This window comes from Amblyraja radiata, chromosome 10, assembly GCF_010909765.2.
Source record: "Amblyraja radiata isolate CabotCenter1 chromosome 10, sAmbRad1.1.pri, whole genome shotgun sequence".
NCBI lineage: Eukaryota > Metazoa > Chordata > Chondrichthyes > Rajiformes > Rajidae > Amblyraja > Amblyraja radiata.
In genome coordinates, this window is record NC_045965.1 from 23,630,965 (window position 1) to 23,655,018 (window position 24,054).

General features: G+C 46.9%; 1 protein-coding gene across 3 annotated transcripts in view; it reads right to left on the minus strand.

Annotated features, from left to right (window-relative positions):
* LOC116977687 (retinoic acid receptor RXR-gamma-A-like) overlaps positions 1-24,054 on the minus strand; it is a 143,769-nt gene that overhangs the window by 65,021 nt on the left and 54,694 nt on the right. The window contains exon 1 of one of the 3 annotated variants that reach the window (XM_033028359.1): positions 17,347-17,836. The exons of the other annotated variants lie outside the window; for them this stretch is intronic. Within the exon in view, the coding sequence (XP_032884250.1) occupies positions 17,347-17,395 (49 nt within the window). The 5' untranslated portion in view covers positions 17,396-17,836. Of the gene's footprint in view, positions 1-17,346; positions 17,837-24,054 lie in introns of those variants that run through there. 3 annotated transcript variants of the gene reach the window in all.

A 24,054-nucleotide genomic window follows, 5' to 3' on the forward strand; every position in this document is an offset into this window, starting at 1 on the left:
AGAGCAGTGATTGGATTACAAGGCAAGTCAGGCACCTGCTCACTCCTAATCCACACCATTAAGGCCGGCACCAATCACGAGGATACTTACAAATTGGAGCTGATCTGCCCCTAACTTGACTGCAGCCACACTGGGATAATGATTGTTGTCTGCTTTTAAGACGTCAGGTTATCAATGAATTATCTTTACACAGAGGGAGGTTCACCATGCGATGGGACCTCTGCCTGACCTCTTGCCCTCCACACCAACAACAGCCAGCCACCACCTCACTTTTTCATTGTGTCTTTAACAGAGCTGACTTCAAGATGCCACACAGCCAGGAGAGCTAGTTTTTGTTAAATGTGCAGGAACTGGATGCTGGAAAATGCCGAAGATAGACACAAAGTGCCAGAGTAACTCAGCGGGTCAGGGCCCCGCAGAAAAACGATGGGTGACATTTCGGGTTGGAACCCTTCTTCAGACTGAAAGAAGACGGGGACACACACGAGATAGGAAAAGGACTGACTTAAAGTAGGGCGGGGGGGGGGGATGGGGGAAACTAGAGGTAAGAAAAGGCAAGAACAAATGTGGGTGGCCCTGATTTGTTCTGGCCTTTTCCTACTTCATGATCTCCCCCCAACCCCACCCCACACCCATCCTACACTCAATCTGAAGAAGGGTCCTGACCCAAAGTGTCACCCATCCTTTTTCACCAGAGATGCTGCCTGACCCGCTAAGCTGCTCCTCTGGCACTCCTCTGTGTCTTTTCTTTGTTTAAGTGTGTGTTATCGGGATTTGAGTGCTGCCGACGAGCCCCATCCCCTTTATTGGACGAGGTCGCACCCCTGAGCCATTTTTCACAGCTTTTAAGAACCAACAGCTCAGGGTGGATGTGGAGTCTCACATGGGCCAGATGAGGTGGACAAGCAATAATTCCTCCTCCGTGGGGCCTGAGTGAACCCAATGGGCTTTCACGACACTGCACTCATTGCCACTACGACTAGTTGCTGCTTTCCAGAAGGTAGTCACAAAATGCTGGAGTAACTCAGCGGGTCAGGCAGCATCTCTGGAAAAAAGACATAGGTGACGCTTCGGGTCGAGACCCTTCTTCAGGCTGAAAGGCTAGAACAAAACAGGGCCAGCAACAGATGACCTCAGGAAGGGTGGAGTTCATAATGGCCCATTGTTGGTTGGGGAAGAATTGATAACGACAGGGACACAAGGATGTGAACAGTGGAATTAGTCCGAAGAAGGGTCTCGACCCGAAACATCACCTATTCCTTCGCTCCATAGATGCTCCATAGATGCTCCATAGATGCTCCATAGATGCTGCCTCACCCGCTGAGTTTCTCCAGCATTTTTATCTACAGTGGAATTAGTGGGATGACTAGTGTGGGGGAGGGGCAGAGGAGTTGAAAGAAATGCGGAGTTACCGTATTTCCCGGCAATAAAGACATTACTTTTTACCCTAAAAGAAGGCCTGAAAATTTATCTGCGTCTTGGAGGCCGAGGGTTAGTCCCGTGGCATGCAGGCGACCTGGGAATTGCAGCCAGTCCCGGGGCTCAGAGGCAACCTGGGAATTGCAGCCAGTCCTGGGGATGCGAGGGATCTGGGAACTGCAGCCTTCCCGGGGCACGCACGCGATCTGGAAACCCCTGTACTAAACCAAACCCTTGACCCTGTCCTGCCAGCCTTTTTTCAAAATTTAGCAACTCAAAATGGGGGTGCGTCTTCGATGCTGGTGCGTCTTCATTGCCGAGAAATACGGTACTTGAAATGAGAGAAATCAACGTTCATACCGCTGGGTTGTAAGCTGCCCAAGCGAAATATGTGGTGCTGTTCCTCCAATTTGCATCTGGCCTCACTCTGACAGTGGAGGAGGCCCAAGACAGAAAGGTTAGCTCTTTTACAGAGGCTGGTGAAAGAGTTGCATTTTAAGGGTTATCTGGAAAGGTCAAGACAAGTCAGGTCTATTGTCGTATGTACAAATATGGTGAGATACAGGTACAATAAAATCTTTGCTTGCAGCAGAATCACAGGTACATAGACTCAGACAATGCACAAAAACATAAATAATTACTACAAATTCTACAGTACAGTGAAAAGGAAAAGACTGCAAAAGACATTAGTGCAAAAACACGATTAGACAACAAATCCATGGTAATGCAAGAGAGGACGTCTGTGTGTGTTTCATTGCTGAGATAGGATTTGTGTTGTGCCTCTCTATATCCTTCGTCACAACCTGGCGATGAAGATCAATGTGAGTAGAGGCAGTGGGTAAGAGAACTCTGTGCTCTGTCACCTCACTGTCATGTCTGCTGCTGGAGCAAACATGTGCCCACGCCCCCCCTCGTCACCACAAACGGACCCTGTTAGCCACGTCCTCCACTCACCCACAAGCCCTTCACTCTTTGCACAGGATTACAGAGATGAGCCACGGGTCCCATTGCTCAGCCCCAGGCACATGCACTATGGCAGAGGGCATCGCAGGCCTGCCCACATCTCCACATGCTACATGGCCAGAGCGCAACATTCCCCACAGTCTGAAGAAGGATCTCGACCCGAAACGTCACCTATTCTTTCTCCCCAGAGATGCTGCCTGCCCCGCTGAGCATATTTTCGGTGTAAAGACCAGCATCTGCAGTTCCTTCCTACACATTCCCCACATATTTTGGAGCTGTTTGGTTGGTTCACGAGGTTAATTACCGGGATGGCGGGACTGTCATATGTTGACAGAATGGAGCGGCTGGGCTTTGTATACTGGAATTTAGAAAGATGAGAGGGGATCTTATTGAAACATACAAGATTATTAAGGGTTTGGACACGCTAGAGGCAGGAAACATGTTCCCGATGTTGGGGGAGTTCAGAACCAGAGGCCACAGTTTAAGAATAAGGGGTAAGCCATTTAGAACGGAGATGAGGAAAAACCTTTTTCACACAGAGAGTTGTGAGTCTGTGGAATTCTCTGCCTCAGAGGGCGGTGGAGGCCGGTTCTCTGGATGCTTTCAGGAGAGAGCTAAACAGAGCTCTTAAAGATAGCGGAGTCAAGGGATATGGGGAGAAGGCAGGAACGGGGTACTGATTGTGGATGATCAGCCATTATCACATTGAATGGCAGTACTGGCTAGAAGGGCCAAATGGCCTACTCCTGCACCTATTGTCTATTGTCTATAACGCACAGGAACTTCTCACTGTAAGCCTATTTCATCAGCCTCCAGCCTTTGATGGTTGGATTCTGTTCAACCTGAAGAATCCTGAAGCAAGTCCTATCAGCAATGGCAAAATGTTCCATTGAACTCCCGCCCCCAACCTTTCAATCCGTGGAGGAGATGGGAGACGCCATCATCTGTGAGGATTAAGGGTTTGGACAGATCCGATTTAAAGGCAGCTCTCCGGAGACTCATCCTGCTAAGAGTCGAGTTGGGAGGAGCCTCAGAAGCAAAGGATTGAAGGAGCGTTGGGGAATCTCTCGCTGGGACAAGAGCATTTGATGTTGCAAGCTGTTTACGCTTCCCTCAACTTGAGTGTGTGTCTACTTTCATGTATGGAGGGATGTGCTGCTGTAAGAGGGGGAAATGTCATGTCTGTTAGAAACAGGATCCTCAGCCCACCATGTCCACCCACAGTAAACGGGCAGTGTTGTAGAACAGAGTGAGTTAAGGCAAAGTTATATGTTTTAGTTTTTAGTTTTTTTGTTTTCAGTTTTAGAGATACAGCATGGAAACAGACCCTTGGGCCTACCGAGGCCACAGCGACCATCGCTCACCCATTCACACTAGTTCCACGTTATCCCATTTACTCATAAACTCTGTGCACGCTTAGAGCAATTTACAGAGGCCAATTAACCTACAATCCCGCACTTCTTTGCGACGTGGGAAGGAAACTGGAGCACCCGGAGGCAACCCATGCAGTCACTACACAAACTCCACACTCCTTCAATCCATTGGCATACAAGTTGGCCGCAGAAGGCTGTGGAGGCCAAGTGAATGGATATTTTAAGGCCAAGATGGATAGATTCTTGATTAGTACAGGTGTCAGGGTTATGGGGAGATGGCAGGAGAATGGGGTTGAGAGGGAAAGATAGACCAGCCATGATTGAATGGGGGAGTAGACTTGATGAGCCGATTGGCCTAATTCCACTTATGAACTTAAGTACCTTTCAAAAAAAGGCCTCTCATTTAGCATTGTGCTCATGCAGCCTACACTGGGCACAAGCCTTCCCAATTCTGGGGCAGAAATGCTACTCATCCACAGCTCACATTATATCTTTCAGTCAAACAACCCATGCACCACCTGCACGGACTGAGTCTCTTTCAACATAAACCCACAGCTGGCAACAGCTACTGCCTTAACCAGATGAGGATTTGTATTGGCTGGTTGATTCTCTCTGTGGAACACTCATCATGAAAGGAAAAATCTTTCAATTGTTTCAATGGCTCCATACTTTTGTTTTCAATTGGGTAAGATTTCGACTTTACCTTAGACTTTAGAGATACAACATTTGAAACAGGAACTTTGGTCCCCTGAGTCCGTGCCGCCCAGCGATCACCCCGTGCACTAGCATTTTCGACAACTAAGGACAATTTATAATTTACAGAAACCAATTCACCAAAAAACCTGTACGTCTCTGGAGTGTGGGAGGAAACCCGAGCACCCGGAGAAAACCCACGTGGTCATAGGAAGAACGTACAAACTCCATACAGACGGCACACTTAGTCAGGGTCGAACCTGTGTCCCTGGCGCAGCTCAACCGCTGTGCCACTGCAACATGGTGGATGATGGCGTACATTTTAACAGAAGCTGCCTCCATTGCCATCCCCCAGCCATAGTGATTGTTTTTTTCCTTAACAAGGAGCTTTTAATTACAAAATTCAGTTTACAAAGTACTGCATTAATCACAATTGCTATTCATGCACTTTGCAAATGTTGACCATCAGATTACAATCTTGTCAGATGTATCCACGACGCACTTGAGTCCCCACAGCGATCAGTGATCACAGAGAGCCTTCACACCAGCCATCGTGATGGGGAAGCCCAACACGCTGATGCACTGGCTGAAGCCGACATACTTGGCTGCACCTTGAGCTGCAAGGTTTGGGCTCATGATCCATTCCCTCTCTCACCATCACAGATGCCAACTTGATTCATTCCGTATAACATTCGGAGCTGAGCACTCTGGAATGGACCACATCCTGAGGTCAGTGATGAGGTCTTGTACTCCAGGAATAACCATGCCTCTGGCATTCCTGGTGTGAGTGAAGTGGAATTATGTTCAAAGATGTTCTATTTGCAAAAAACTAATGGCACGAGAATTCTCGCTATTCTCCATGGCGGCTTCTTTCTGGTTGCCGCTAATTTTTCAACATGTTGGAAATTTTACGGCAACCATAATGAGGCCGCGACTAGTTCCCAGAATGCGGGAACTCCTGACGACCATGAAGGCGACACCCCAGCAACTACCCCCGAACATGTGGCGACTGCATAGTCTCCTGCAGTTGCCCACGTGGGACAGGCCCATAAGGGTGCTGGCTGCACAGAGTTTGTACCTTTTCCCTGTGTTGATTTTCTCCAATATCTTTTGTTTCCTCCCACACCAGACGTACAGGTTTGTAGGTTAATAGTTGGCTTGGTATGAGTGTATATTGTCCCCATTGTGTAGGGTAGTGTTAATGTTTGGGGATCGCTGGTCGGTGCGAACTCGGTGGGCCAAAGTGCCTGTTTCCATACTGTATCTCTAAATTAGGGCTGCACGGAGGCGCAGCGGTGGAGTTGCTGCCTTACAGCGCCAGAGTCCCGCTTTTGATCCTGACAATGGTTGCTGTCTGTACAGAGTTTGTACGTTCTCCCTGTGATCACGAGAGTTTTCCCCGGGTGCTCCGGATTCCTCCCACACTCCAAAGGCGTACAGGTTTGTAGGTTAAATGGCTTTGGTAAAAATTGTACATTGTCCCTAGTGCGTGTAGGATAGTGTTACTGTACAGGAATCGCTGGTTGACGTGGACTTGTTGGGCTTGTTTCCGTGCTGTATCTCTAAACTAAACTTATCTGTCAAGTACCTCAACAACAACAGCTAACACAAGGATAAGACAATAGGCACAAGGAACGTCCCCACCTGCACCTGGCTCTCCAACTCAAATACCATTCCAACATAGAAATGTTTCAGTAAATCTTCACTGCTGTCGATTCTAAATCCTGGAACTCGCTCCCCAATGGATTTGCGGGAAGGTCTTCATCAAAAAGATCTCAGTGGATTGAGCCAGAGGGTCAAAGGGCAATTGGGGATGAGCAATAAATGCTGCCATTGGCAACACCATCAACATCACATGAAAGAACAAGAAGTTGGCTTCAATTGAGTGGAGACTGCAGGTGCTGAAATCTGGAGCAAACAATCTGGAATTCAGTGAGTGCAGCATCTGTAGAGGGAACGGGATAGACCATGGTTTGGGTTGAAACATCAACTATCCCTTTGCCTTCTCAGATGCTGCCTGACTCGCTGAGTTCCTCTAGTTGTTTGCTTGTGATTTCCATTGAATAGTCAGTTTTGGTATTCATTGATAAATCAAAATGGTCTCCAGAAGCGATGGATATTTTCAAATTGGAATCCAACATCATGAAGTTAGACTTTGGAGATATAGCATGGAAACAGGCCCTTCAGCCCATTGAGTCCATGCCAACCAGCGACCACCCCATATACTAACACTATCCTGTACACTTGGTAATGTTACCGAAGCAAATTAACCTATAAACCTGCACATCTTTGGAAGGAGGAGGAAACCGGAGCACGTGGAGAAAACCCACACAGTCACGGGGAGAAGGTATAAACTCCTAAAAAACAGCACCCGTGGTCAGGATCTGGCGCTATAAGGCAGCAACTCTACAGCTGTGCTGCCCCTGTTAGTGAATTTGACGACATAGCAAACTAGATTAGATTACAAACTAAAAGCTTTTTATACAAAATCATCCCATTCCATGATAAGGGCTGGTTGACAACAGGCTTAGACTGATCTTTATTGAGTGATTTGCATGGCGCTGGATCGTGTTTGAAACCAGCACTATTCAGCTGCCCGAGGTGCCTCTTGCTGTGTGCACTGCCGGTGTTTGCTGTTGCAAAGATTCGTCAGTTGGATATTAATCCTGATTTCTGATGCTGACCACATGGAGTTTGCATATTCTCGATGTGACTGCCAGGTTACTCTGGTTTACCCCCACAATCCTGTGCTGTGCGGGTTGGCAGGTTCATTGGCTGCTGTGAGTTGCCACTAGTGTTTAGGTGAGAGGTAGAAACTGGAGGCAGTTGATAGGAATGTGTTGAGAACAACATGGGCTCAGTGAATGGAGACAAAAGAGACTGCAGATGGTGGAGGAACTCAGTGAGTTGAACAGCATCTGTAAGGGGAAAGGAATTGCCAAGTTTTGAATCATGACTCTTTACGGATGGATGAAACAGACTCTTAACCTCAATCAATAAATCCAATCTCCCCACCCCCACCACCTCCCCTCCCCCCCATAAAGATGCTGCTCATCCCATTGAGTTTGTATAGCAGTTTGGGCTTAGTGTATGGTTAGTGTAAAGGTTGGTTGGTCAGCAGGGACTCAATGGTTTCTGTACCATATGACCCTTTAACCCCAAAACTACTGCATTCACAACAAATGCAAAGAGGTAGTCGATGAAACCAGACCTGCAATGCTCAGGCAAGAAATAACCCAAAGGAACAGCAGTTGAGGCATCAGCAGTCACACTAATAAGAGGACAATACCCGCTCCCCGGCAGAGGTCATCTGGAAAGCTTGGTGCATGGTAGGCTCAACGGAACATGAACTCCCATCCATTGCGACAAAATTATACAACACGGCTATCAGATGCAGCTAACGCAACATTACAAACCTAAATGGTTCACTCCTGCTCAGCCCAGATGGCACATTGGGTTATGCTTCAGTTGTTTAAGGGATTGGGGAGCCCACATCTGAAGTACAGTATACCGTACACGTCTTCTTATTTAAGCAAAGATATTTTGGAGATCTACCAGCCTAATACCTGCAACAGGCAGCTGTTCTGATGAGGAACGGCTTGAGTTGGACGTATTGGAGTTTGGAAGAGCGAGAGGGGGACATAGGAAATGCACAAGGTTCAGCAGAGTGGTGCATGGTGGTGGCACAGTGGTAGTGTTGCTGCCTTACTGCCTTACTGTTTCCACGCTGTACAAAGTCGACTGCTGCCCGAATGACATAATTATGGAAAAGCATGACTCACCTCTCTGAGCTAAGCAATAAACAATACCTGTGACAGACTTAACTAACCCACAAATCATTGTCCTGGAAATATGCACAGTGCCACAGCTAGTCACTGTCAAGCTTGTACTGCCCACAATGCTTCAAAACACAACACACATGATCCCAAGCCAATGCAATGTGATGACAGTGCAGTTAGCAGTGTACAGCTAGTGGGTCTTGCCTCAGAATCAAAGGATGTACCTTTAGAAAGGAGATGAGGAAGAATTTCCTTAGTCAGAGTGTGGTGAATCTGTGGAATTCATTGCCACAAACAGCTGTGGAGGCTAATGGATATTTTTAAGGTGGAGATTTGCAGAATCTTAGGTACACAAAAATGCTGGAGAAACTCAGCGGGTGCAGCAGCATCTATGGAGCGAAGGAAATAGGCAACGTTTCGGGCCGAAACCCTTCTTCAGACTGATTGCAGAATCTTGGTCAGTAAGGATGTCAGGGGGTTATGGGGTGAAGGCAGAAGAATGGGGTTGGAGGGGGAAAAGAAAGATCAGCTATGATTAAATGGCAGAGTAGACTCGATGGGCCAGATGATCTGTTTCTGCTCCTCTATGAACAACAGCGAGGGAGTGCAAATTTCATGCTCAAATGTAAATCATCCAGCTATCTTATCCTAATGTAGAAACAAGGAACTGCAGATGCTGGTTTACAAAAAAAAGATACAAAGTGCTGGAGTAACTAAGCAGGCATAATGTGTAGGACTTGAGTAAATGTGTAGGATACTTGTTTATACCGAAGATGGGCACAAAATTCTGCAGTAACTGATCGGGACAGGCAGCATCTCTGGAGAACGTGGACAGATGATGTTTTGGGTTGGGACCCTACTTCAGACTGATTGTAGGTGCGAATGAGGGAGGGGGTTGGGGGAAAGAAAGCTAAAAGAGAGGAGGGACAAGGTAAAGCCTGGCAGGTAATAGGTGAACACAGGTGGGGGGGGGGGGGGGGGGATGACAGGCAGATAGTTGGGCAATGGTCAGAGATGACAAAAGTTGCGAGACAAAAGGATTGAAGCCAGAGGTAAGAATGTAGGTGGAGGGGGCGGGGAGAAATCTGTGTGAGTCTGGTGGGGTATTGGGGAAGGGGGTGGGGGTGGGGGAGAATCAGGAAGGCTTGGGGTGGTTGTTGGAGGTTACCTAAAATTGGAGGCACCATATACCAAGAGGCATTCTTCTAATCTACCGCATGCAAAACAGAAATGTGAACAGCAAATAAAGGCTGGTCTATTGTTAAGGCCACATTTTCTGAGTCAGAGGATTGATGCGTCTTGCTCCCTGGACTCGACAGAAAATCCTCGGCTGACATCGTAAGGCGTACAAAAAAAAGTATTCCTCCGGGATCAGAGGAGCGGTCTTTCCGACGAGATGTTAAAGCCGTGTCTACCTCCTCTTGAGCGGAGTACGTCACGGAGTACCTCAGTATCTTGACCATTAACTAATCTCTCCATCATTATAACTGAGAGCAGATTGTCTGCCCATAGTCTCATTGTTTGGCAGACACTTGCGTACAAATTGGCCGCTGCTTTCCCTACATTCCAGCAGCAACTACATTTCAAAAGCGCCTCGCTGAATGAACAGTGCTTTGTGAAGCTGTGGAAAGCATGAGGAAAATTGTTCCCTTTCAAAAGAAAATTAAATTCTTTTGGAGCGCATTCAAAATGTTAGCAGCGATCTAATAGCTTCCCTCTGCAAAAACAAGGGATGCACATCCACTGTGGTCGGCCGGCAGCGACATGGAGGAACAAGTCATCGGGGAAAGATGTCCCACTGCATGAGGGAGCTGGAGATAGTGACGACTATTAGTCAGGATGGTAGGGAGCATAAACCAGTCATCCTGTACAGGTAGAAAAGCTACACAGTTTCTGCTTCACATTAAGTGGGGCAGATGAAAGGGGTTCACAACAGTTAATAAAATAATAGTGCACAGTCAGTCTTTAGGTCTGCGAGATCCCCGAAAGTCCCACAAAGACTAAAGACCCAAATGATTTGCTCCCTCTGGTGATCCTCCATCCTTTGACGTAGACTTGTTTGCAGTTTACCATTGTGTACAGCAGGATGACACAGTGGTGCAGTTCACAAATTGTAGGAGTAGAATTAGGCCATTAGGCCATCAAGTCAACACTGTGGGAGTATTGCATCCAGTTCTTGTCACCACTCTTCAGCAGCAAAGACCCTGAAGAAGCTGAGGTTGCTCTCCTTAATGCAATGGAGATTAGGCAGAGGTGTACAAGATCATGAAGGGTTTGGACTCAGTAGTGGGAAGCTGTTGCCACCAGCAGAGAGTTCAAGAAGGTATTGGTCTTTGCTGCAGACCAACAGCAAAGCACGTTCCTCAAACCCAGCTCAGGAGGTGAAATGTCTGATGAAGGGTCTCGACCCAAAAGTCACCTATTCCTTTTCCTCCAGAGATGATGAGCTACTCCAGCACTTTGTGTCGATCTTCCTTCAGAGGAGATGAAAGAGTTGAAGAGGGGAGTGTTGAGATAGATCTTAAACAAGAGCTGGCAACGAGATCAGTTTTCATAAGTTCATGTTCAAGGAGCAGAATTGGGCAATCAGCCCATCAAGTTGACTTCGCCATTCAATCATGGCTGATCTATCTTTCCCTCTCAACACCATTCTACTGCCTTCTCCCCACAACCACTGACAACCGCACTAATCAAGAATCAGTCCCCACAACACTGGGGACCCAAAATTGATCCTGAGCTCGGGTACTGTCAGTGTGAAGTTTGCATGTTCTCTCTGTGACCACATCCGTTACCTATGGGCGCTCCAGTTTCCTAATGCATCCCAAAGATGTGTCCATCGGGAGGTCAATCGACTGCTGAAAATTCCCTCTTGTGTAGATGAGCTTTATAATCAGGTGAAGGTATGGGTGGGAATTGATGGGAATGTGGGGAGATTAAAATAAAACTGCTCGCTTTGCCAGTTCTCAGTTAAGAACCATCTCTTCACCCAAGCTTTCATCTCCTCCTCTGCTGGGTTTAAGGAATTTACTTTGCTGTAGGTTTTCAGCTTGGGATTTAAGCAATTCTGCAACTGGGGTGGCACGGTGGCCCAGTAGTAGAGTTGCTGCCTTACAGCGTCAGAGACCTTAGTTCAATCCTATCTACAGGTGCTGTCTGTACGGAGTTTGCACGTTCACCCCCCTGACTGGGTGGGTTTTCTCCGGGTGCTCCGGTTTCCTCCCACACTCCAACAGCATACAGGTTTGCTGATTAATGGGCTTAGGTATAATTGCACATTGTCCCTAGCGTGCAAGAAAGTGTGACTATATGTGATTATCGTGGTTGGCGTGGACTTGGTGGGCTGGAGGGTCTGATTACGCGCTGTATCTATAAAGTCTGAAATTGGGAGGCGAAGGAAGAGTGCGGTTCTTGGACTAATAGCTCAGAAGAGCGCACAGCTCTGTCTGCCTCTGCAGGGTTTCCACTCAGTGGGGGCCCCATCTCCACCTACCCCAATCCTAACCCAAAATGTCCAGTTATAGGAGGTCCTCTCTCATTATAGGAGGTCCTAAATGTGGTGCCATTGATGCCGCAGCTGCCAGCATCAGACTTTATCCTGCATGTGCAGTGAGCTCTGAAGGATGACATTTAGTCCAAACTACTGGTGACTGTCTGCACACACCAGCCCCTTGGGGAAGGTCAGGCCTGATGACTGCGAATTCACAACACAAGTCAGAAACATTGCTGGTAATATTTCCATGCACAGCGCCTGCGAGCCGTTTGCATCAACATGGATCACAATGCTATCAGTTGCAAATGCGCCACTCTACCAAACGCAGAGAGAGGGGGTTGCATTGAGTCTTACATCGTCAACCACCAGCTTCCTGCAGCACTTCACATGCAGCTCTATTACGCAATGCCTAGCTGCTGCAGTAATGCAGGGAATCAGTTTGCGCACAGCAAGATCCAAAAGCTGTAATGTCACAGCAAGTTCCGAAAGCTGTAATGTCACAGCCACAAGGTAGTCTGCTTTAGAGAAGCTGACCAAGACTGCACGATAAGAAATGATCACATAAGCTGAAAAACCAACAGTAACATCAGGTGCCTCCTCAAACTCTGCCAGTAACTTGCATTTCAGGGAACCTTGTATTCATTTAGTTTAGTGATGAACTGCTCTGTTTTAGGACATTGTTCAGCCCGTAGTTCCTTGTCGAGCCTCCCATCGGTCTCATTCTTTGGCTGTTTCCTTGCAGCCGTGCTAATTAATGCATCTCGAACATCAATTCAATTCTTTCTGAGAAGCCTGCTTCACCATCCCTGAGGGCAGCAAGTTCACATCATAAAGACTGTGCAACAATGTTTATCCCATACATCCCTCCTCGATCATTTGTTCACTTTAATGCTTGACCTCGGGTGCTGTCTGCGTGAAGTTTGCATGCACCCACAGTTGGTTTCCTGTGGGTGCTCCAGTTTCCGACAGCATCCCAAAGATATGTCCATTGGGAGGTTAATTGGCTGCTGAAAACTCCCACTAGTGTAGATGAGAGATAGAGTCTGGTGGGGGAGGTGGTGTGGGAAGACGTTGATGAGAATGTGGGGAGATAAAAATAAAACGTTATACTTCATTGCCACAGACTGTTGTGGAGGGCCAATCAATAGATATTTTTAAGGTGGAGATGAACAGATTCTTGATTAGTACGGGTGTTAGGGGTTATGGGGAGAAGACAGGAGAATGGGGTTGAGAGGGAAAGATAGATCAGCCATGATTGAATGGCGGAGCTGATTTGATGGGCTGATGGCCTAATTCTGCTCCTATAACATGAACTTACGAAAACTGTTCTCGTTGCCAGCCATTGTTTAAGATCCATCTCTTCAATCCTTTCATCTCCTCTGAAGGAAGATCGACACAAAATGCTGGAGTAGCTCAGCGGTTCAAGCAGTATCCCCCGAGAAAAGGAATAGGCGACATTTAGGGTCGTGACCCGTCATCAGACATTTCACCTCCTGAGCTGGGTTTAAGGAATGCGCTTCGCTGTTGGTCTGCAGCAAAGACCAATACCTTCTTGAACTCTGTGCTGGTGGTAACAGCTTCTCTCTAATGAGTCCAAACCCGACACGATCTTGTACACCTCTGCCTAATCTCCATTATGTTGGAGAGCAATCCCAGCTTCTCCAGGATCTTTGCTGCTGAAGTGTGGTGACAAGAACTGGATGCAATACTCCCACCGTGTTCAATGTACTATCCAGTATGCTCTTCCTTATGCCTGGAGCATTGAAGGTTATAGAACTTTGTAATATCATAAGCAGCACAGATAAAGTGAATGATCTGTCTTTTTCCCCAGGTAAGGGAGTCCAAAACCAGAGGGCATAGGTTTAAAATGAGAGGTAGAAACACGGAACTAAATAAAGAGGACACCAAGTACAGGAGTAACACAGCGGGCCAGGGAGCATCCCTGGAGAATATGGGTAGGTAACGTTTTGGTGAAGGGTCAGGATCCTTCAGAGAGGGGAAGATTTAAAGGAGACCTAAGGAACGGCTTTTTCCACACGGATGATGTGAGTATATGGAACGAGCTGTCAGGGGATGTAGTCGAAGCAGGTACAATTACAGCATTTGAAAGGATTTCAATAGGTTTAGAGAGATGTGGGCCAAGCACAGGCAAATAGGTCTAGATCAGGTAGTCAGCTTGGTCAGCATGAACAAGTTGGGCCAAAGGGCCTGTTTCTGTATCATTTCCATATATATAGGGCTCTACTTCTGCTCTCTCAACTTGCTCTGCCACTTTTAAAAATGGATATTGATGGAAAGGATACACAGAAGATTCACGAGGATGTTGCCAGGAATCATGGGCGTGAGCTATAGAGAGGGGTTGAGCAGGCTGAGACTCTATTCCTTGGAGCGCAGGGGGATGAGGGGTGATTTATAGAAGTGTGTAAAATCATGAGAGGAATAAATCAGGTCAATGCACAGTCTTTTGCCCAGAGTAGGGGAATCGAGAACCAGAGGATGTAGGTTTAAGGTGAAGGGGAAAGGCTTAATAGGAATCTGAAGGGTAACTTTTTCACAAAGGGTGGTGGGTGTATGGAATGAGCTGCTAAAAGAGATAATTGAGGCAGGGACTATTACAATGTTTAAGAAACATTTAGACAGGTACATGGATAGGACAGATTTAGAGGGATAAAGGCCGAACACAGACAGGTGGGACTAGTGTAGATAGGACATGTTGGGCAAGTTGGGCCAAAGGGCCTGTTTCCACGCTGTATGACTATGATTCTAGTACCTCAGTCCCTCCAATCCAGAGTAAACATTACAACCATATTATTTGGCCCATATGGTCTCCCTTTTTTGTTCCACCAAAACATGTGTGCTTGCTCTCCTCAGTATTAAGTCTCACCTGCCTCTCGTCAGGCAGCAAAGTCTTGTTGAACTGTCTTGCAATCCTCACTATCACCACTCCAAGCATAACTCGCAAGCTGTGGGACTGCAGATACGCGAGTCAATGTTTAAAACTTCTGATATGTGCTATATGTTAGACTTTAGCGGTATCTAGCCACTTACAAATTGGTTTCAATTAAAGGTCCTGCGAGCAGTAATTAACTGTAGAGTTAATTGGACTCTAGTTGGTCATAAGGTTCCATAATATTTACATCCTGTGGCTTTAGACTGAATTACACATAGCTGCAATTTTGCAGTAGAATAGACCACTTCTACATCGTGTAACACCACTCTGCCTGGAAAGCAATGTTGTCCTCGTGGTACAATCAATGCGCAAAGAGGACTACCACTCAATTTGCAGCACAAGAGTCTAGAGCGGTGTGAATAGACACCCCAAGAACTTCACCTGACATTTTGGCAGGGAACCCTGGATACATTGGATGAAGAAGCAGACGGAATGGAAACATGTCCTTCAGACCACCGGGTCCACATTGGCCATCAAATAGCCGCGTTACATCAATCCATCTTATTCTATCCACACCCACATTCTTTCACTTCCTTACAAGCGAGGGAGAATTCACATTGAACAATTAACCATTGAGCAATAAAAGGTCGACCACTCTAGACCTCTGCAGTCGGCTCCAGCCCGTAACTCATTCTCATCAACATGTTACAGGTTAACGGTGATGGCAATTTATACTATATTTAACTTATCCTCTCCTTGCCCTGAAGTACTTCATAGTAACAAGCCGCATCATGAAATACATTTAAACTCTGATAATCCGCTGTCTGATCATTCGGAAATGTTGATAGTTCAGCGTTTGGCTCACTGGATGATACACGATGCACTTCCTTGTAATTCACCAGGGCCGCATGTCACCTGAAACACAGCACGGCTCTGCGCACCCCTGCATTGCACGGGGACCCTGCACCCCTAAAACTCACCGAAACCCAGCACCCCTAAAACTCACCGGGCCCCGAACTGCCCGAAAACTCACCGGGAGCCCACGTTCCACTGCAATGCACTGGGTCCCCGCTTCCCACATTTCCTTAGTGAAGCTTAGTGAATACACTGGAAATGTATAATACTGTGCAACATCTAACAAGAAACCTAATTAAATGTGTAGGACTATTAATAACATCTAGTAATCTAGAAAAAAATGGTTATAAATGCATCAAGGTCCAGAGCATGCCTGATTATCGGAATATTGCTGGACAGTGAAAAATAAAAATCAGTGATCATCAGATATAGGGATATTTAAAAGAATGCACTTTCAGGAGCACGTAGTGATCACACAGATGGTGTGCTGTAACATCATCAAATTCAGAGAACCCAGAGAGGGAATATTGCCTGCTGGTCAAACTGCCCTTCAATGAAAGGAGTTGCTACTGCCCAGAAATGGCAGCAACAGGAAGTGGGGTGGGTATGTGCTGTAGCTTGTTCCAGAATGTTCTCCATGGAGGCTGCTGTACATCAATATTTAGTTGAAGTTGCGCTATGTTGCTAAGTTTAAAGGAGACGTGCAGGGCAATTTTTATTTTTCACAGAAGGTGGTGCCTGGAACTTGCTGCCAGAGGTGGTGGAGGCTGATACGATAGTGGCATTTAAGAAGCTTTTGGTGCACATGGATATACAAGGAATGGAGGAATGTGGATCATGTGCAGGCAGATAGAGTTGGTCTTGGCATTGTGTTCAGTACAGACATTGTGGGTCGAAGGATCTGTTCCCCCGCTATGTTCGCTCCAGATCCAGCACTGGGAGTAGCCAATCATCCTGCCTTGGTAGAGTTCTCTGTCTGTGGTGAATATACAAGGAACAAGGAACACACCACAATGACAAGCCTGGTGAGCTGGTCCCAAGTCCCTCTTGTGGGTGGGACTGGTCACCCCATCCCATCACACATGTGTGCTAGCAGGGTGGGAGGGGGAATGGTGGTTAGGGAAGGGGGAGATGCTGCAGGGGATCTTGGGAAAGGAAACACCAGTTTTATTCACTGCAAATTTGACCAGCACCTCAGGCAGAACGACCAAACTATCCCAGGACTCAAACACTAACCTGGCAGTGGAGATTCCACAGCTTTCTTGTCCAAACCCCCACCCAATCCCAGTGTCCATCCCCTGTCCCATCTCAGGGAACATTTGTACCGGGACCAGAGATGCACCCAGAAAAAGAACATGGGAAAAGATAAAAATGTCCCCTTTACTGAGGAGACACGTGGAAGGAAAGATTTAATTAATAAAACTTGATAACGGCATAACGGGGATGAAAGTGATGAAAGAAATGGTGAGAGACAAATAAGAGAGAAGGCGAGAAAAGAGAGAGAGAAAAAGAGAAGAGAAAGGAAAAGAGAAAGAGAGCAGAGAACGAGGGAAAAAAAAGAAAAAAGTGGGGGGGGGGGGGAGGAGAAAAAGAGTGAGGGGTGGAGAGTGAGAGTGAAAAGTGAGAGAGAGAAAAAGAGTGAGAGTAAAAGAGGGAGAGGGAAATAGAGAAAGTGAGAGAGAGAAAAAGTGTTGGGGAAGAAAGTGTGTGAGAGAGAAAGAGTGAGAGAGAGAGAATGACAGAGAAAAAAGAATGAGAGAATGAAAGAGAGAGAAAGAGAGACAGAAAGAGAATGAGAATAAGAGAGATAGAGAGGGAGGGAAAGATCGCGGGGAGAGGGTTATCGGGGCGATGTGGATGGGGAGCTGCGGCTGCTGTACTCACGGCTGTAGGTGACAGGGAGCTTCACCAGGGGATGGTAGTGGCCGTACATGTCGCTGCCTCGCTGCTACTAGCGCTTCATACTTGGTGCCGGCGACCGCCTCTCATGTCCTACGGTGCCGAATGCACGGTGCTCGCCCGCTCCCGGACATGCGAGGAGCTCCTGGCCGCTTTAAACACGCCCGGCTGCCACACATCCACCGGCGTCCCGGTCTCCCAGCCGCCGCTGCCGCTGACAGCGAGCCCGCACACCTCGCTCCGCAGCGCAGAGCACCGCCGCTCTCTTAAAGGAACAAGGCAGCACCAGCACCAGCACCAGCACCAGCACCAGCACCAGCACCAGCACCAGCACCAGCAGCCGAGCCCGGCGTTCAGCCCCTCGGCCTGACTGCCTCAGCTACTAAACAGCTGGAAGCCTCACTTAAATGAGACATAACCCACGCAATCAGCCAGATGGCCTCCACTGTGGACCTAATACCGCCACATGTTCACAGCAGAAACCATCCCCCTGAACCTACACTCATCCCTGGAACATCTGGATCACAAGGACATCTAGATCAGACTCCTGGAGAAACTAGGAACTGCAGCAACTACACGAAGTGCAGGAGTAAGTACAGAAGTACAGAAGGGTCTCGACCCGAAATGTCACCCATTCCTTCTCTCCAGAGATGCTGCCTGTCCCGCTGACTTACTCCAGCATTTTGTGTCGACCTACAGGAGTAGCTCAGCAGGTCAGGCAGCATCTCTGGAGAACATCCCTGGGGAACATGTTGCGGTCCCAACCCTAAAGTTACCTATACATGTTCTCCAAGGATGCTGCCTGCCCCCTGTTGCTCCAGCATTTTGCATCTATTTTTAGATCAGACTCCTGTTTGGAGACTGACTCCATCTTCAACAACATAATTCCAGCCAAACATCTCCAAACTTAGATCTAGGACTCAGCGCACCCCTCTGCAACCAGATGCCTCTACTCCATGCACTCCTGACGGTGAGGCCACATTCTGCTCAAAATCAATTGACCAGTTTGGTTACGACAGCACCACACCATAGTAAGCCACACCTCAAACAACAAGACGGGAGATAGAGAGCTCAGCCGTGTTGTTCCTCAATGTCAGCAAAAGGAAGGGGCTAGCCGTGCCGTCAGGAAGCATGGAGGAGTATATACCCCGGTCTGTATCACTGGTGCTGAAATGGTGATGGGAGTGGGGGGGGAGATGGAGAGAGGGTGGGGGAGAGGGGGGGGGGGGGGGGGGGTGGGGGAGAGGAGTTTGAGTTTAGTTTATTGTCACGAGGTACAGTGAAAATCTTTTGTTGCATGCTATCCAGTCAGTGGAAAGACAATACATAATTATAATCGAACCATCCACAGTGTACAAATACATTATAGAGAATGACTTGAATAACGTCAAGATAATCATAGAACATAGTGCAAGACAACCATAGAACATAGAACATCAAAACATAGACAAATAGATGCAGGAGTAGGCCATTCGGCCCTTCGAACCAGCACCGCCATTCAATATGATCATGCCTAATCACCTAAAATCAGTACCACGTTCTTGCTTTTTCCCCATAGCCCTTGATTCCTTTAGCCCCAAGAGCTAAATCTAACTCTCTCAAAAACATCCAGTGAATTGGCCTCCACTGCCTTCTGTGGTGGAGAATTCCACAGATTCACAACTCTCTGGGTGAACTTTCTTTTTCCTCATCTCAGTCCTAAATGGCCTACCCCTTATTCTTAAACTATGACCACTGGTTCTGGACTCCCCCAACATCGGGACCATTTTCTCTGCATTTTGCTTGTCCAATCCTTTAAGAATGATCCCCTCTCATCCGTCTAAATTCCAGTGAATAAAAGCCCAGTCGGCCCATTCTTTCTTCATATGTCAGTCCTGCCATCCTGGGAATTGACCTGATGAACCTACGCTGCACTACCTCAACAGCAATAATGTCCTTCCTCAAATTAGGAAACCAAAATTGCACACCAAGTGTGGTCTCACCGGGGCCCTGTACAACTGCAGTAGGACCTCCTTGCTCCTAAACTCAAATCCTCTTGCAATGAAGGCCAACATGCCATTACTTTTTTCACTGCCTGCTGTACCTGCATGCTTACTTTCAGTGACTGATGTACAAGCACACTCAGGTCTCGTTGCACTTCCCCTTTTCCTAATCTGACACCATTCTGATAATAATCTGCCTTCCAGTAAAGTCTGATCAAAGATAGTCCGAGGTCTCCAATGAGATAGACTGTAGCCCAGGACTGACCTCCAGTTGTTGATAGGAAGGTTCAGTTGCCTGATAATAGCTGGGAAGAAACTGTCCCTGAATCTGGAGGTGTGCGTTTTCACACTTTTATGCCGCTTGCCTGATGGGGTGAGACTCATCCTTGATAATGTTGGTGGCCTTGGTTGAGGCAGCGTGAGGCATAAATGGAGTCAATGGAAGGGAGGTTGGTTGTGGTCTGGGTTGCGTCTACAATTCCCTGCAATTTCTTATGGTCGAGTTGGTTGAGAGTTCCAGGTTCCTAGGTGTAAATATTACCAACAATTTGTCCCCGTAGAACCATATTGACACTATGACCAGGAAAGCACCTCAACACCACTCTCTCCTCAAAGGACTAAGGATGTCTCCAATGATTCTTACCAATTTCCGCCGATTCACCATTGAAAGCATTCTTTCGGGATGCATCACAGCTCGTATAGCAATTACTCTGTAGGGAGTTTGCAAAGCAGCCTAGTCCATCACTTACCTCCCCCCCACTGACTCCATCTACACTTCATGCTTCCACATGCCCCTGTCCCACTTAGGAAACCTGAACAGAAACCTCTGGAGACTTTGCGCCCCATCCAAGGTTTCCTTGCGGTTCCCGGAGGTTTTTGTCAGTCTCCCTACCTGCTTCCACTACCTGCAACCTCTGGCAACCACCTGCAACCTCCGGGAACTGCACGGAAACCTTGGGTGGGGCGCAAAGTCTCCAAAGGTTTCCGTTCAGGTTTCCTAAGTGGGACAGGGGTATTAGAATATCAGGCAACATGATCAAGAACAACTCACTTTTGCTTCTCCCTTCTCCTACTGGGCAGAAGATACAACAGCCTGAAAAAATGAACCACCAGATTCAATAATAGCTTCTAATAGAGTAATAATAGAGTATAATAGAGTATAGGAGCAGGGAGGTTCTACTGCAGTTGTACAGGGTCTTGGTGAGACCACACCTGGAGTATTACGTACAGTTTTGGTCTCCAAATCTGAGGAAGGACATTATTGCCATAGAGGGAGTGCAGAGAAAGTTCACCAGACTGATTCCTGGGATGTCAGGACTGTCTTATGAAGAAAGACTGGATAGACTTGGTTTATACTCTCTAGGATTTAGGAGATTGAGAGGGGATCTTATAGAAACTTACAACATTCTTAAGGGGTTGGACAGGCTAGATGCAGGAAGATTGTTCCCGATGTTGGGGAAGTCCAGGACAAGGGGTCACAGCTCAAGGATAAGGGGGAAATCCTTTAAAACCGAGATGAGAAAAACTTTTTTCACACAGAGAGTGGTGAATCTCTGGAACTCTCTGCCACAGAGGGTAGTTGAGGCCAGTTCATTGGCTATATTTAAGAGGGAGTTAGATGTGGCCCTTGTGGCTAAAGGGATCAGAGGGTATGGAGAGAAGGCAAGTACGGGATACTGAGTTGGATGATCAGCCATGATCATATTGACTGGCGGTGCAGGCTCGAAGGGCCGAATGGCCTACTCCTGCACCTAATTTCTATGTTTCTATGTTTCTATGTTTCTTCCCTGCTATCAGATTCTTTAATGGTCTGATATGCTATGAATGCATTCCAGCCCATGCACTATATTTATCTGCACATTATCTGTAGCTGTAACGTTACATTGTACACTCTCTGTTTCTCTTTTGAGTGCTGATTGTACTCATGCATGGACATGTTGCCTGGACAGCAGAATAAAACAAAGTGCTTCACTGCATCATGATACAATAATGAACCAATCCAACACCATTGTGGGATTATGCATGGTCACTCAGCCCCAGCCAGAGTTCTGTGATCAATTCTCTTCAAGGTTCGGTGTTCTTATTAGGAAAATGCTCATCTCTACCTGCAATGTTTTGTAACTATGGAACTATTACTATCTCCTTCCCTGTCTTCTAAACTGTTGTAACTTGGGAAAACCGCAGACAGGTGTACGTTTAGCACAGCTCCCAGAGAAAGTGGCAAATAATGACCAGATTGCCCAAGAAACTAGTGCCCGTGTCAGAATACATGAACACAAAACATAGAAACAGGACCAGGTCATTTTCCTGCACGTCCTCCATATTGCTTGATTGGTTTAACATTCAAAAATCTATTGATCTCATTCTTGAATATACTGAGCATCATTGGGTCATCAGAGTAGAGAATTCCAAAGGTCCAAGACCCTGAGTGAAAACATTTAATCTCAGTCCTGAATAACCAATTTCTTAGGCTGTGCCACTCCTTTGAGACATAGCAATGTGGGTAAACATCATCTTTACATCTATCCTGTCAAGCCCTCATCATTGTATGAGATCCTTTCTCTTAATCTCTCACCTACGACATTCACCTCAGTCTTAGTACTATTTTTGATGAACCTTTGCTTTATCCCACAATCACACCCTCAGGTAGGGGACCAAATCTATCTTCTCCTGCGTTACCAGGCTTCTGAACAGGCTTCCATAAACTAGGATACAGTCCAATTCTCCACAGACTCATTACAGATGTTAACGTTGTCTCTTGAACTATTATGCTACATCGCTGAGAACCATATTCTGCACTCTGTATTTTTCCCTTTGTTCTACCTATTGTACATGAGTTTGGCTTGATTGTATTTATGTCTAGTATTATCTGTTTGGATTGGATGGCATGCAAAATAAATCTTTTCACTGTACCTCAGTGCACGTGACAATAAAAACCTAAATACCTGAACAATATTCCGGGTGTGCACTCACCAGGGCATTATACATTGTGGAAGCCTGGCACCATGGGCACTGTTGCCAAGGTCAAAAAGAGAGGCGGAAAAATGTGCAGTCATTATATTATAAAAGGACACAAAGTGCTGGAGTAACTCAGCAGGTCAGGCAGCATCTCTGAGGACCATAGGCCTCCAGAGATGCTGCTTGACCTGTTGATTTACTCTAATACTTTGTATCCTTTTTGTGTATTAACCAGCATCTGCAGTTCTTTGTTTCTGCATCATAACCATACTTTATTAGCCAAGTATGTTTTGCAACATTCGAGGAATTTGATTTGCCTTACAGTCATGCCATTAAAAAGCAACAAAACACACAAAATACATTTTAACATGAACATCCACCACAGTGACTCCTCCACATTCCTCACTGAGATGGCAGGCGAAAAATAGTTCAATCTCTTCCCTTCTTTGTTCTCCCGCGGACGGGGGCCTCGAACCTTCTGTTGACGGGACGATCTTGGCTCCCGTAGCCAGCAGTTGAGCACTCCGCTTCGGGGAGATCAAGCTCCTGCATCGGGGGGGGGGGGGGGAATCTCAGCTCCCCAGCGCTGGGCGGTTGACCCCGGGTCGGGGCTGGTCGAACCTTCTGCGTTGTTTGGAGCTTCCCGACATCGGTCTCCACCCGAGACTGCGAGCTCCTCGATGCGCGGTTGGAACGTCAATCCCAGGCAATGGATCGTAAGCTCCGATGGTAAGTCCACATCCCCACGGTTGGGCTCAAAGTCAGTCCCGAGCAAGGCCTCCAGCTCCATGATGTTAGGCTGCAGAGCGACCGGAGATACATTCCAGAAAACAATCGCATCTCCGGCAAGGTAAGAGATTGAAAAAAAATGTCCCCAATCCCCCCCACATAAAACAAACAAAACATTAACACAAACTTTTAAAACGCACTAAAATAACAAAACAAAGACGAAAAGACAGACAGGTTGTTGGCGAGGCTGCCCTCGTGCGGCGCCCCCTGGTGGTACTGATTGCTCCACCCTAATCATGTCTTAAGATATGCGAACTTTGAAGAAGCTCTCCTGTTCTCACCCACAATGGGACCCGACCCAAAACATCACCTATCCTTGTTCTCCAGAGATGCTGCCTGACCTGTTGAGTTACCTCAGCACTTAGTGTCCTTTTGTGTATTAACCAGCATCTGCAGTTCTTTGTTTCTGTTGTCACTATGTAATAATGGTTGTTGGGCATAATGTCAATGAGGAAATTGGAGGCGCATGTGGCAAGAGTAATACAATAATCACAAGCGGTTTCAATTTACCATAAACACTGGTCAAATCATATCAGCACCAACATTGTAGAGAATGAATGTTGAACTGTAGACAAGACAGATTTCCAGGTAAAGGTGCCCAGGAACTGAGTGGGGAACATGTTGTTTTAGATCTTGTCTGTGCAACCAGAGAGGGTTAATTAATGCTCATGTTATTAAAGTGTCCTGAGGGAAGAATGACAATAATGTGACAGAATTTTACATCAACATCAAACGTGCTGTAAATTAATCGGACACCGAGGTTTCCAAACCAAACAAGGAAAACTCTCTAATAGTTTGGGGCAATCTGGCCTCAGTAATTCGGCAAAATTATATTTTAGTGAATGCCTGCGGACAGGCATTGGCTAACATTTATAGAACTAATGTACAATTGCAGAAAATACACATTCTTCCAAGGCACAAAAACATGACAAGAGGTCCGACAATGGATTAAAGGAGGAGGCAA